A 15262-nucleotide genomic window follows, 5' to 3' on the forward strand; every position below is an offset into this window, starting at 1 on the left:
ATTTTTTGTGGTTTAAAGCATAGCAATAGAGAGTCATGTGAATAGAGAGGAAAAAGGAAAACCGTGAGAGGCATTTTGATGAACAGTGCGTCTTTGTCTGGATTAAATCTCAGTAATGCAAGCGAGAGACAGAAGACAACAGAGCTGTTTATATTTCTCCATCCAGCTGGTAAACGTCATTTGTGTAATGGGCTTTTAGAGAGAAAAAAATCCCGTCTAGCAGCTTTGTGAACTTCTGCAGTGGTGATACATTATTTCATAGTGGATACAGTGGAGGCGTGATCATTTATTTGGACTCGGGTTATTCTGAGTAGACATAATTTGATCCAAGAAGGCCTCGTGTAAATGATAGGAGAAAACGGAGGACATCCGTGTTTAAATGCAAGCATAGTGTGACTGCTTGGTCATGATGATGCGAGATGAGTAAGTCTTTATCTACTTATTTTCAAAGATGACATCAGTGTGATGATGATGCAATTTACTAAAAGCTGTCAGTTTTCATTTAAAGTTTAGCATCCAGTAGAGATGATGGGATTATAATTTCACCTATTGTGGTTTGTTTAAGTATCTAAACAACTCGAATGCAAGACAAACATAGTTTCCCATTCAGTTCTAACCAGGTTAATATGCACACGTTTATTTCTCCTGAGAAATAGACAATTGATCTGTTATTGATCAGGGCCTGCCACAAGCCCTCTGGGCCCTGTCAGAGCTAGTCGGTGGATGCTCTTATCTCTAACCGTTTTCCTCTGGAGACTCTATCGATACCTCTCCATGTTCAGCTCTGAAAGACTCACAGTACCGGAATATGTCAGCCGGATTGGGAACCGGAGGTCGGGCAGCTCTAGCTCATCCTCGGAACCGAAAGCACCACCGGTCTCGCCGGGTGTCTATGGTGCCGACGTTCAGGATGTTTTGGACACCTCGCTCCCAGCCCTGCGCTCCGCTATCAAGACACTGAAATCAGCCAAAGATACCTCGGATCTAGATGAGACCCGCAGGGCCATAGCAGAAACGTTCCAGTTAGTAGAGGAGGCCTGGGTTCTACCCACTGTGGGCAGGCAGGTTGCAGAGGAGATATGCAACAGGATACGACTGGATGGAGGACTGGAGCTGCTCCTGCAACTCCTCATGACACCTGCTGTGGAGATCACCTATGAGTCTGCCAAACTACTGGAGCAGATACTGGTCTCTGAGAACAGGTGTGTATTCACTACATGCCTACATGCACTTTTTCTGTTATACAAAATATTGTCTTGGTCCTAACCGTTAGGGCCAGTTTCCAGGACCCACATACAGTAAGTCTTAGTCTTTATAAACCTAGTTGTATACTCGTCTTTTTGTTGACCCTTTTCACCTCTCTCTCTCTTCCTCTTCAGAGACTACGTGGCTCGCATGGGTCTGGGGGTGATCCTGAACCTGACGAGGGAGACAGAGGATGCCCAGCTGGCCCGCAGTGTCTCAGGCATCCTGGAGCACATGTTCAAACACACAGAGGAGACGTCTGCCCAGCTCATCGCCAACGGCGCCCTGGATGCCCTGCTCTTCTGGTGTCGCGGTACCGACCCCACCGTCCTTCGCCACTGTGCCGTTGCGCTCGCCAACTGTGCCATGTATGGCGGCCATCGCTGCCAGCGGCTGATGATTGAGAAGCAGGCAGCTGAGTGGTTGTTTCCATTGGCGTTCTCCAAAGAGGACGAACTCATCCGCTTCCATGCGTGTTTAGCGGTGGCCGTGCTCGCCAATAACCGGGAGATTGAGAAGGAGGTGGGTCATGTGTGGCTCAGTTAGTAGAGCATGGCGCTTGTAACGCTAGGGTGGTTGGTTCGATTCCTGCTCGGGCCACCCATATGGATGTGCATAACCCTGTAAATCACCTTGGATTAAAGTTTCTGTTAAATGTCTTATTATAGGTGGTGAAGTCCGGGACATTGGAGCTGGTGGAGCCCTTTATTGCTTCTCTGGACCCTGATGAGTTTGCCCGGAGCTTGCTGGACAGTGCAGACAGCATGCAGGGGAGGACGGCTGCAGACCTACAGCAGCTCCTGCCACTACTGGATGGTGCCAGACTGGAGGGGAAATGTATCGCTGCCTTCTACCTGTGTGTCGAAACCAGCATCAAGTCACGCCAGCGCAACACCAAGGTCAGTATCAGGGAACAAAAGCACAACTGGTTCATCCTTGATGAGCAGTTGATTCGCTGAATTCAGATGTGAGTGCTGGGCTGGAACAAAAGCTTGCACACCCTTCCTGTAGCTCTCCAAGTCACGACATGGTTGGTAAGCACTATAGTCCAGCGTTTCCCAAACTCTGTCCTCAGAACCCGAAGGATGCACGTTTTAGTTTTGGCCCTAACACTACACAGCTGATTCATATTATCAAAGCTTGATGATTAGTTGATTAATTTAATCAGCTGTGTAGTGCTAGTGCAAAAACCAAAACGTGCACCCCTTGGGGTCCCGAGGACTGAGTTTGGGAAACCCTGCTTTAGTAGGTAGTGGATACAGGGATTCCATCCAACAACCTTATGGGGCCTAAAACTACTTCTGGTGCCCACTTCCTAACTATAGATCAAATCAAATTGTAGTTGTCACATGCTTCATAAACAACATGGGTAGTCTAACAGTGAAATGTTTACTTACGGGCCCTTCCCTACAATGTAGAGAGAGAGATATAGAAACATAATAACACAAGGAATAAATACACAATGAGTAACGATAACTTTGCTATATACACATGGTACCAGTACCGAGTCCTTGTGCAGGGGTACGAGGTAATTGAGTTAGATATGTACATATAGGTAGGGGTAATGTGACTAGGTAACAGGATAGATAATAAACAGTAGCAGAGCATATGTAATCAGTCAAAAGAGCAAAAAGGTTCAATGCAGATAGTCCAGGTAGCTATTTGGTTAACTATTTAATAGTCTTATGGCTTGGGGGTAGAAGCTGTTCAGAGTCCTGTTGGTTCCAGACTTGCAGTGCATTGGTACCGCTTGCCGTTCGGTAGCAGAGAGAACAGTCTATGACTTGGGTGAATGAAGTCTTTGAACATTTTTAGGGCCTTCCTCTGACCCAAGTGATGCACTGAACCATACACACTACCCTCTGTAGCGTCTTGCGGTCGGATGCCAAGCAGTTACCATACCAAGCGGTGATGCAGCCAGTCAAGATGCTCTCAATGGTGCAGCTGTAGAACCTTTTGAGGATCTGAGGGCCCATGCCAAATCTTTTCAGCCCCCTAAAAGGGAAGAGGCGTTGTGGACCATGTTAATTCCTTAGTGATGTGGACACAAGGAACTTGAATCACTGATGATGTGGATGGGGGCGTACTCGGCCCTACGTTTCCTGTAGTCCACAATCAGCTCCTTTGTCTTGCTGACATTTAGGGAGAAGTTGTTGTCCTGGCACCACACTGTCATGTCACTGACCTCCTCTCTGTAGGTGGTCTTATTGTTGTCGGTGATCAGGCCTACCACTGACGTGTCATCAGAAAACATAATGATGGTGTTGGAGTCGTGCACAGACACGCAGTTGTGGATGAACAGGGAGTACAGGAGGGGAATAAGGACGCACCCCTGAAGGGCCCCCGTGTTGCGGGTCAGTGTGGCGGATGTGTTGTTGCCTACTCTCACCACCTGAGGATGCCCCGCCAGGAAGTCCAGGATCCAGTTGCAGAGGGAGGTGTTCAGTCCCAGGGTCCTGACCTTAGTGATAAGCTTGGAGGGCACTATGGTATTGAATGCTGAGCTGTAGTCAATGAATAGCATTCTCACATAGGTGTGCCTCTTGTCCAGGTGGGAGAGGGCAGTGTGGAGTGCAATAGAGATACTGTCATCTGTTGGGGCGATATGCGAATTGGAGTGGGTCCAGCGTGTCTGGGATGATGGTGATGATGTGTGCCATGACCAGCCTTTCAAAGCATTTCATGGCTACAGATATGAGTGCTCTGGGCGATAGTCATTTAGACAGGTTACCTTGACGTTCTTGGGTGAAGGGACTACGGTGGTCTGCTTGAAACATGTAGGTATTACAGACTCGGTCAGGGAGAGGTTGAAAATCTCAGCATATGCTCTGAGTACGCGTTCTGGTATCCGTCTAGCCCCACGGCCTTGTAATTGTTAACATGTTTAAAGGTCTTACATCGGCTACTGACAGCGAGATCACACAGTMGTCCGGAACTGCTGGTGCTCTCATGCATGGTTCAGTGTTACTTGCCTCAAAGCGAGCATAGAAGGCATTTAGCTCGTATGGTAGGCTTGCATCACTGGGCAGCTCGCTGCTGCATTTCACTTTGTAATCCGTGATAGTTTGCAAGCCCTGACACATCTGACGAGCTTTAGAGCCGGTGTAGTAGGATTTGGTCTTAGTTCTGTATTGATCCTTTGCCTGTTTGATGGCTCGTCAGAGGTTGTAGCAGGATGCTCCTTGAAAGCAGTAGCTCTAGCCTGCAGCTCAGTTCAGATGTTGCCTGTAATCCATGTTATTTGATTGGGGTACGTACGGTCACTTTCAGGAAGACGTCATTGATGCACTTACTAATGAAGCCGGTGACTGATGTGGTAAACTCCTCAATGTTATCGGATGAATTCCGGAACTTTTCCAGTCTGTGCTAATGAAATAGTCCCTTAGCTTAGCATCCGCTTCATCGGACCACTTCCGTATTGAGCGCTTCACTGGTACTTCCTGTTTTCTTGTAAGCAGGAATCAGGAGGATAGTTATGGTCAGATTTGCTAAAGGGATGGCGAGGTAGAGCCTTGTATGTGTTTCTGTGTTTGGAGTAAATGTGATAAAGAGTTTTGTTGCCTGTAGTTGTACAGGTGACATGGTGGTAAAACATTTGGTAAAAAATAGTTAAGTTCAGTTTCCCTGTGTTAAAATCACCGGTCCTACAATATCAATAGACATACAATTGAATGTGTGTGCATTCTTCCTCCTAGATCTTCCAGGAGATAGGTGCGGTGCAGAGCCTGAAAAGGATCGTCATGTACTCCAGCAATGGGACGGCCTGTGCCCTGGCCAAGCGTGCACTAAGGATGATGGGGGAGGAGGTTCCACGACGTATCCTGTCCTCCGTGCCCAACTGGAAGGGTGGTGAGGTGCAGAGATGGCTCCAAGTGATTGGATTCAGCGCTACACTGACGCGCTTCCAGGTGTGTGTTTCTATGTCTCTCTGGTGTGTGTGTGTGTGTGTGTGTGTGTGTGTGGTGTGTGTGTGTGTGTGTGTGTGTGTGGTGTGTGTGTGTGTGTGTGTGTGTGTGTGTTGTGTGTGAGAGAAAGAGAGATAGAGATAGAGATGGCGATAGCGATAGCGATAGCAAAAGACAAGGTTTGAACATAACGAATGAGAATGCTCTTCTATAGTCCTTGGAGAGATGTTGAGAAATATAAGGGTGACTGTTGGTTTCATATCGATTAGATATGGATACCTACAAGTAACTGTCAAAATAATGGAAACACTTGAGTAAATGAGAGATACAAAGTACATTGAAAGCAGGTGCTTTCACGCAGGTGTGGTTCCTGAGTTATTTATGCAATTAACATATCATCATGCTTAGGGTCATGTATAAAAATTCTGGGCAGGCCATTAATTTGGCCATTATTTTGTCTACCACGGCTATGTCCCCATAACATGACTATGGCCCCATCTACAGGGCATGAGTGGTCACTGAATGGTTTGATGAGCATGAAAACGATGTAAACCAAATGCCATGGCCGTCTCAGTCACCAGATCCCAACCCAATTAAACACTTTTGGGAGATTCTGCTGCAGCGGCGCCTGAGACAGCGTTTTCCACCACCATCAACAAAACACCAAATGATTTTCTCATGGAAAAATGGTGTCGCATCCTTCCAATAGAGTTCAAGACACTAGTAGAATCTATGTCAAGGTGTATTGCTGTTCTGGTTTGTGATGACCCAACGCCCTATTAAGACACTTTATGTTGGTGTTCCCTTTATTTTGGCAGTTACCTGTATTTCTCCTTAGCCTCTTGCTCACTATATTCACTCAGTCTTTCTTTCTCCTCTCTGTGCCCGTCCTTCAGGAGCTGCAAGTGGATGGCGACCTACTGCTTAACATCACAGACCAGGATCTGAGCACTGACCTGGGTATGACTGCAGGACTCACTCGCAAGAGGTTAGTTCAGTCGTCTGTCAAGTTTATGTCAAGCTTATAAAACGTCTGCTACACCAGTCAACTTCAGTGAAATTGAACATTGAAATAAAATCCCTGATTTACACTGCCCACTCCATTTTGTGTTGTCTTCTAGGTTCCTCCGTGACCTGCGCGTGCTGAAGACCTACGCCAACTACTCGACCTGTGACCCCAACAACATGGCTGACTGGCTGGGTGAGGTGGACCCGCGCTTCCGCCAGTACACCTACGGCCTGGTACAGTCTGGAGTGGACCGCAAGAACGTCCTCCACCTCACCGACCAGCAGCTCCAGTCAGACTGTTACATAGGTGGGTTGTGAACCAAAAGACACATTTACGTCCCCTGCGAGACAATTAAGCAATAAGGCCCGAGGGGGTGTGGTATATTGCCAATATACCACAGCTAAGTGCTGTTCTTAGGCACGATGCAAAGTGGAGCAGTAAAAATAAATGTTTTGTCATACCCGTAGAATACCACGGCTGTCAGTCAATCAGCATTCAGGGCTCGAACCAACCAGTTTATAATGGAGAATAAAGTATTCATTTTCTCCTTCTAGAGAACGGCATCCACCGCGCCAAGATCCTGGCAGCCACCCGTAGGCCGATTAAGCCATGTCTGACCGATGCCCAACCCCCTGGACCGGATGTGTTTATTAGCTACCGCAGGACCACCGGTTCCCAGCTCGCCAGGTATGGAGAGAGGGAGATGGAGAGGGAGAGGGAGAGCGGGAAACCTAGGGAGAGGGAAAGAGAGGGAAAGCTAGGGAGCTTTGGAAGATAAACAACTTAATCAGGTTCGTCAGGATTATCTGGAGTCTTAAGATCTGTAGATCGTCAATCCTTACTTTCTCCCCACCTTTTTCTCTGTCTCCCTCTCTCCACTCCCTCTCTCTCCCCTCCCCTCCCTCTCTCCCCCCAGTCTGTTGAAGGTCCACCTTCAGGTCAGAGGTTTCAGTGTGTTCATTGATGTGGAGAAGCTGGAAGCAGGGAAGTTTGCTGACAAGCTGATCCAGAGCGTCCAGCGTGCACGGAACTTCATCCTGGTGCTGTCTGCCAATGCCCTCGACAAGTGCATGGGCGACACTGGCATGAAGGACTGGGTACACAAGGTCAGACATAGATAGATCTATACATAGATGGGTGCTGCATACAGAACAATATAGATCCAATAGTATACAGCTGCAGCTACCTGTCTAGATGTTAAAATCAATTTGTATTTGTCACTTGCTTCGTAAACAACAGGTGTAGACAAACAGTGAAATGCTTACTTACGGACCCTTTCCAACAATGCAGAGAGAAAAATATAGAAAAAAGAATAACACACAGAATAAATACACAATGAGTAAAGATAACTTGGCTATGTACACAGGGTACCAGTACCGAGTCCTTGTGCAGGGGTAAGAGGTAATTGAGTTAGATATGTGATTACAGGTAGGGCTAAAGTGACTAGGCAACAGGATAGGTAATAAACAGTAGCAGCAGCGTATGTGATGAGGGCCTACGTGTTGAGTGTTAGCGTAGCGGATGTGTTGTTGCCTACCCTCACCGCATGGGGGCGGCCCGTCAGGAAGTCCAGGATGGAGAACAGAGGGAGGAGTTCAGTCCCAGGGTCCTGAGCTTGGTGATGAGCTTGGAGGGCCCTATAGTGTTGAACGCTGAGTTGTAGTCGATGAACAGCATTCTCACATACAGTTGAAGTCGGAAGTTTACATACTTTTAGGTTGGTGTCATTAAAACTCGTTTTTCAACCACTCCACAAATTAATTTTTAACAAACTATAGTTTTGGCGAGTCGGTTAGGACATCTACTTTGTGCACGACACAATACATTTTTCCAACAATTGTTTACAGACAGATTATTTCACTTATAATTCACTGTATCACAATTCCAGTGGGTCAGAAGTTTACATACACTAAGTTGACTGTGCCTTTAAACAGCTTGGAAAATTCCAGAAATTATGTCATGGCTTTAGAAGCTTCTGATAGGCTAATTGACATAATTTGAGTCAATTGGAGGTGTACCAGTGGATGTATTTCAAGGCCTATCTTCAAACTCACTGCCTCTTTGCTGGACATCATGGGAAAATCAATAGAAATCAGCCAAGACCTCAGAAAAAAAATTGTAGACCTCCACAAGTCTGGTTCATCCTTGGGAGCAATTTCCAAAAGCCTGAAGGTACCACGTTCACCTGTACAAAAATAGTACGTAAGTATAAACACCATGGGACCACGCAGCCATCATACCGCTCAGGAAGGAGACGCGTTCTGTCTCCTAGAGATGAACGTACTTTGATGCGAAATATGTAAATCAATCCCAGAACAATAGCAAAGGACCCTGTGAAGATGCTGGAGGAAACAGGTACAAAAGTATCTATATCCACAGTAAAACGAGTACTATATCGACATAACCTGAAAGGCCGCTCAGCAAGGAAGAAGCCACTTCTCCAAAACCGCCATAAAAAAGCCAGACCACGGTTTGCAACTGCACATGGGGACAAAGATCGTACTTTTTGGAGAAATGTCCTCTGGTCTGATGAAACAAATATAGAATTGTTTGGCCATAATGACCATCGTTATGTTTGGAAGAAAAAGGGGGATGCTTGCAAGCCGAAGAACTCCATCCCAACCGTGAAGCACGGGGGTGGCAGCATCATGTTGTGGGGGTGCTTTGCTGCAGGAGGGACTGGTGCACTTCACAAAATAGATGGCATCATGAGAAAGGAAAATTATGTGGATATATTGAAGCAACATCTCAAGACGTCAGTCAGGAAGTTAAAGCTTGGTCGCAAATGGGTCTTTCAAATGGACAATGACCCCAAGCATTGTGGGCAGAACTGAAAAGTGTGTGCGAACAAGGAGGCCTACAAACCTGACTCAGTTACACCAGCTCTGTCAGGAGAAATGGGCCAAAATTCATCCAACTTATTGTGGGAAGCTTGTGGAAGGCTACTCGAAACATTTGACCGAAGTTAAACAATTTCAAGGCAATGTTACCAAATACTAATTGAGTGTATGTAAACTTCTGACCCACTGGGAATGTGATGAAAGAAATAAAAGCTGAAATAAATCATTCTCTCTACTATTGTTCTGACATTTCACATTCTTAGAATAAAGTGGTGATCCTAACTGACCAAAGACAGGGATTTTTTACTAGGATTAAATGTCAGGAATTGTGTAAAACTGAGTTTAAATGTATTTGGCTAAGGTGTATGTAAACTTCCGATTTCAACTGTAGATCCTATAGTATCTAGATGGAATTGCAATTCTTTTCTATGTGTATAATCCGGTCACCCTGGCCTTTACATGTCTAGATGTTCCATCTATATGTTGGTGATATACAATATTAGACATAGAGAGGTCCCCTCCATACAGAACAATGTTATAGTTGAGAGATTATTTTTCCCATATACCCCTGCCCCTTCCAAGTGTAGACATTCCATGTCTGCGGGTGCATTCTGTGTCTGTCCGTGATTTAACGTACCTCTCGTAAATCCTGCAGGAGATTGTCACAGCTCTGGCTGGAAAGAAGAACATTGTCCCTGTAACTGATAACTTCCTGTGGCCTGACCCAAACACTCTTCCCGAGGACATGAAAACTATCCTAAACTTCAATGGCATTAAGTGAGTCACAGAGAGAGATACAGTACCGCAGAATCTGTTTGAGAATGATTGGCAGTTTGGGCATTTATCTGAAGTGTAGGAATCAAATCTATCTTTCATTTTCGTTCTCCCTCTTTCTCTATCAATTTCTCTTTCCATCTCTCTTCACCTCTCTCTCTCTTTCTCCCTCTCTTTCTCCTTCCCTCTCTCTTCCTCTGACTCTCCCTCCCTTCCTCTCTCTCTCTGGATACAGGTGGTCCCATGAGTACCAGGAGGCCACCATTGAGAAGATCCTACGTTTCCTCATGGGCAACCCCAGCCAAGATCTGACCGACAGCCCCAAGACAGACTGCCCCAAGGGGCCTCAGGGACCACAGAAGAAATAGAGGCCTCTGATTGGAGGTCCTCTGGTCTGTGATGATGTAAAATGGTGACCAATAGTGATCAGTAATCAATAATACCAAACAGAGCGTGCTCTGAGCTCTGGTTGGTGAGCTCTAACCCTGTGCATGTGAAGACATGTTTAATAGGCTGTATTTAGATCATATGCTAATGAGATGGCTTTGCTACTAGCCGCTGATCCAGATGTAAAGTTAATGAAGTTATAGTCCATAGCGTAAATACTAAATGTAATTTGGGGTTTCAGCACTTCTAAATACCATGTACTACTCCCKTAAACTGCAGGGCCACAGTCATAAGCTGTTATTGGCGTGGTCAGGGATATTTTGTGTCTCTCAGGAAATAACCAGTGTGATATATCAGCTATCGCTGGCACCGAGCATAACATGTAATAACAATCTGGAGTATCTCTGTTGCCTCTAAATAGCACTACACTCTCATTGTCTTAAATAGGCCCATACTTTCTAAGACGAAACAATATCCTGGTTTTTAATCATGATCCAGTGTAAACTATATCTCTTTTTTTCTCATGGTGTTTATAAATGAAACCCTGTATGCTCATTGGTGGTCAACTGTTGCCCGTATTTGATATGTCTCTTTACAATAGTGTAACCTAGGTGATGGCAAACAGCTTAATCCAACAGAGATAATGTACGATCTCTATGTAACGGTGATTTGGAATCCTGTTCTCGTGATGAGGTAGCCCTGCCTGTTACTTAAAGCAAGTGTCACCCTCTGCCCAAGGGGGAATTAGCCTAATGGTTGAGATGTTAGTTTCCGGACCAGGAGAGAGGGGTTCAGATCCCACCAGCTACATATACTCATTACAAACCTGCGCTCATGTGCTTAACAACAACCAGAAGTTCACAAAGAACTATCTCTCTCAACGAAGCTTAAGGCAATGACAAATACCATTATCAATGCATCTTGCTGATGTGAAAATGGATAGACGCTCTGTTCACAAAGATACAATTAGTTTACAAAACCAATATCTACACTACCCCTTAAGGCTGAAGCTACTCCATGAAAACGGTTCCATCATCTTCCTGTCAGAAAGTCTTGTAGTATACAGTCACAACATGCTGCATTACTTTGTTTGGCTAAACCGCTGTATCTACAATACTGATTTGTGGTTTGGTTCCTTCATAACGCTAAGAGATTCTGTCATTAATTTGGCTGCTTGACAGTTAGCCTTAGTTCACTTGCTTGTATCTATTGGATAGAAGCAGTTCAGTAGATAAATGTTATCACATTGAGGGCAGAGCTAAATACTGTATACTTGGCTCACATTGAGGATCCTTCTTAGACATGTACCAGCATGCACCACCCCTGTCTAAATCACCTACAATCTTACTATACTATTATCTGTGACAAGATAAAGATTCTAGAAACATCCAACCAAAACAATCATGCAGTATCTGGTTATCAGTTTAGATATTACGTACGTGTTGCAAAATGACCGCAGAAGTCATAAAATCACCAGGTTATCTTATTTATAATTAAATGAAGTGGATTGGTAAAACATTATTTTAAACATGGAATTCTTAGGTTCAGTGACATGTTTGTTTTGTAGATTCATATCTGTTAATGATGTAGATACTGTATGTACCCACACCTTGTGCTAAATGGTTTGCAGGAAGGCAAACACAAAATGTCACCTCAGTCTAAAGCTACAGTATTTGCTCTCAGCACTACTAGCTACATCTTGTCACTGTTTTGATGGCTCYTCTGGGCTATTTCCCCTGTTGCCTTAATATATGTGTTGCTCTCAATACAGGTATGTTGATTAAATACTGTATACATGGACAGGTTCTTGTTTACTTCTTTTATTTAAGATTTAGGCAGCGTTGTCATTTAACAATACTGTGACGCAATAAAAACTACTAACCTGAGGATACAGTACGTCTGTGATTCTTTCTGTGCAACACTGTACTTGAAATAGATTTTTATGAAGCGTTATAATGCCTTATTATAATTAACATATTCTTAGCAGCTAATAGATGCAATCGTTTTATGAAAGTGCAGACTAAATCAGTAAGGCATGAGGCAGAAGGTCCATAGTTGTGAAACGCTCATGATAAAACACAAACTTTTGTGTCTTGCTTTATTGTAGAGTTTCATATGTTCCACGACTGAATCTACAAGGTGCTATGAATGTTTTATAAGGCAATAACATTTCATAAGAAGCCACTTAAAGTTAAGTGTTACCAAGTATATCATCTGCATGATTTAATCATTAATTCGTTCCCTTTTTAAAGATGATAAATATCATTCACTGTATCTAAAAATCAGTTATACTGTACGGTGCAGACAAAATCAGTTATACTGTACGGTGCAGACAAAATCAGTTATACTGTACGGTGCAGACAAAATCAGTTATACTGTAACGGTGTCAGACAAAATCAGTTATACTGTACGGTGCAGACAAAATCAGTTATACTGTACGGTGCAGACAAAATCAGTTATACTGTACGGTGCAGACAAAATCAATTCACAATATTTTCTCACATAAACTCAGAAAAAAAAGAAACATCCTCTCACTGTCAACTGCGTTTATTTTCAGCAAACTTAACATGTGTAAATATTCGTATGAACATAACAAGATTCAACAACTGAGACATAAACTGAACAAGTTCCACAGACATGTGACTAACAGAAATGGAATAATGTGTCCCTGAACAAAGGGGGGGTCAAAATCAAAAGTAACAGTCAGTATCTGGTGTGGCCACCAGCTGCATTAAGTACTGCAGTGCATCTCCTCCTCATGGACTGCACCAGATTTGCCAGTTCTTGCTGTGAGATGTTACCCCACTCTTCCACCAAGGCACCTGCAAGTTCCCGGACACTTCTGGAAGGAATGGCCCTAGCCCTCACCCTCTGATCCAACAGGTCCCAGACGCGCTCAATGGGTTTGAGATCCGTGCTCTTCGCTGGCCATGGGAGAACACTAACATTCCTGTCTTGCAGGAAATCATGAAAAAACGAGCAGTATGGCTGAGCCTGTAGGAAGGGTACCACATGAGGGAGGAGGATGTCTTCCCTGTAACACACAGTGTTGAGATTGCCTGCAATGACAACAAGCTCAGTCCGATGATGCTGTGACACACCGCCCCAGACCATGATGGACCCTCCACCTCCAAATCGATCCTGCTCCAGAGTACAGGCCTCGGAGTAACGCTCATTCCTTCGACGATAAACGTGAATCCGACCATCACCCCTGGTGAGACAAAACTACGACTCGTCAGTGAAGAGCACTTTTTGCCAGTCCTGTCTGGTCCAGCGATGGTGGGTTTGTGCCCATAGGCAACGTTGTTGCCGGGGATGTCTGGTGAGGACGTGCTATACAACAGGCCTATAAGCCCTCAGTCCAGCCTCTCTCAGCCTATTGGGGACAGTCTGAGCACTGATGGGATTGAGGGATTGTGCGTTCCTGGTGTAACTCAGGCAGTTGTTGTTGCCATCCTGTACCTGTCCCACAGGTGTGATGTTCGGATGTACCGATCCTGTGCAGGTGTTGTTACACGTGGTCTGCCACTGCGAGGACGATCAGCTGTCCGTCCTGTCTCCCTGTAGCGCTGTCTTAGGCGTCTCACAGTACGGACATTGCAATTTATTGCCCTGGCCACATCTGCAGTCCTCATGCCTCCTTGCAGCATGCCTAAGGCACGTTCACACAGATAAGCTGGGACCCTGGACATCTTTCTTTTGGTGTTTTTCAGAGTCAATAGAAAGGCCTCTTTAGTGTCCTAAGTTTTCATAACTGCAACCTTAATTGCCTACCGTCTGTAAGCTGTTAGTGTCTTAACGACCGTTCCACAGTGCATGTTCCTTAATTGTTTATGGTTCATTGAACAAGCATGGGAAACAGTGTTTAAACCCTTTACAATGAAGTCTGTGAAGTTATTTGAATTTTTATGAATTATCTTTGAAAGACAGGGTCCTGAAAAAGGGACGTTTCTTTTTTTGCTGAGTTTACATTTACATTTTAGTCATTTGGCAGAAACTTTAATCCAAAGCAACTTCCAGTCAGTGCATTGGAAACATTGGTTACATGATTTGGGGTGGCAGGTAGTCTAGTGGTTAGAGCGTTGGGCCAGTAACCGATCGGTTGCTAGAGCGAATCCCAGCGCTGACAAGGTAAAAATCTGTCGTTCTACCCCTGATCAAGGCAGTTAACCCACTGTTCCTAGGCCGTCATTGTAAATAAGAATTTGTTCTTAACTGACTTGCCTAGTTAAATAAAATACAAAATCAGAAAATAGGAAGCCAGTAGGCCTGTCATGGGCCTTCCTTCCCCCTAACAGCCAATCAAAAGAAATCATCACAAATACTGAATGACAGTAATGCTTCAACCCTTCCCCTGGCCTCAACCTCTCAGTTCCGTTGCACCATTTAAATGTGTTATACGAGATCTGGTTGCCCCTCTGTGCTACTGAGGGTTGAACCCAGGTCAGTGTGTGTGGTGTGTGTGTTAGCTGAGACCTCATGTTCAGGGGTTATCATGTGTTGCTATGTGGGAACACTTTAGGGAGCAGGGAGTTTAGACTAAGCCATCAATTGACAGACACAGACACACAAACACACAGAGACTTCTCTGTGTATGTGTATTGTATGGAGGGGTGACAGGGTTGCTGTGTGAGGCCACTTAAGGGGTTAGACTGGGCTATCTGTTGAATGGAGGGATGACAGTAAACTGTAAGCAGTGTAACTCAGTACTCCCTGACTGCTGCTAGAAGCCGATCAGTCTCGTTTTGTTAAGAGATACTAATGGTTGAGTCTGGACAAGTTGGGCTAAAGCCAATCTATCTGCTGCTCGTATGCTAGGGTGACATCGAGATCCACTGTTATTGAATTTCATATTTTCTGAGTCATGTATTTTCTGCCTACCCCTGGATTGTTTGATATAGTAGTGTGGGTATTACAGTTGTTTACAATCACTTTGGCACTAATTTCAGAACCTTGGTCATTTTTCAAAACTCTAGACACAAAACTCAAAACAGTCATCACTTGTAATACAGGCTGTTCAATGTTCAAAACATTGTATTGTGCATTCATATCTTTAAAGAAACCTTGCACTTGCAGAATCCTTGGTTCAAATAACTACAGTT

At 44.7% G+C, this 15262-nt stretch overlaps 1 protein-coding gene across 1 annotated transcript; it reads left to right on the forward strand.

Annotated features, from left to right (window-relative positions):
* Nucleotides 1-633: 633 nt before the first annotated feature.
* Nucleotides 634-10257, forward strand: LOC111949924 (NAD(+) hydrolase SARM1). Its single transcript, XM_023967276.2, has 10 exons — nucleotides 634-1202; nucleotides 1380-1767; nucleotides 1914-2144; nucleotides 4941-5153; nucleotides 6047-6138; nucleotides 6272-6465; nucleotides 6714-6846; nucleotides 7076-7265; nucleotides 9655-9776; nucleotides 10009-10257. The coding sequence occupies exons 1-10, from the start codon at nucleotides 724-726 to the stop codon at nucleotides 10139-10141; spliced, it is 2175 nt and encodes a 724-aa protein (XP_023823044.1). The 5' UTR covers nucleotides 634-723; the 3' UTR covers nucleotides 10142-10257.
* Nucleotides 10258-15262: the final 5005 nt, after the last annotated feature.

Source organism: Salvelinus sp. IW2-2015, linkage group LG22, assembly GCF_002910315.2.
Source record: "Salvelinus sp. IW2-2015 linkage group LG22, ASM291031v2, whole genome shotgun sequence".
In the NCBI taxonomy this organism is placed as follows: Eukaryota; Metazoa; Chordata; class Actinopteri; order Salmoniformes; family Salmonidae; genus Salvelinus; species Salvelinus sp. IW2-2015.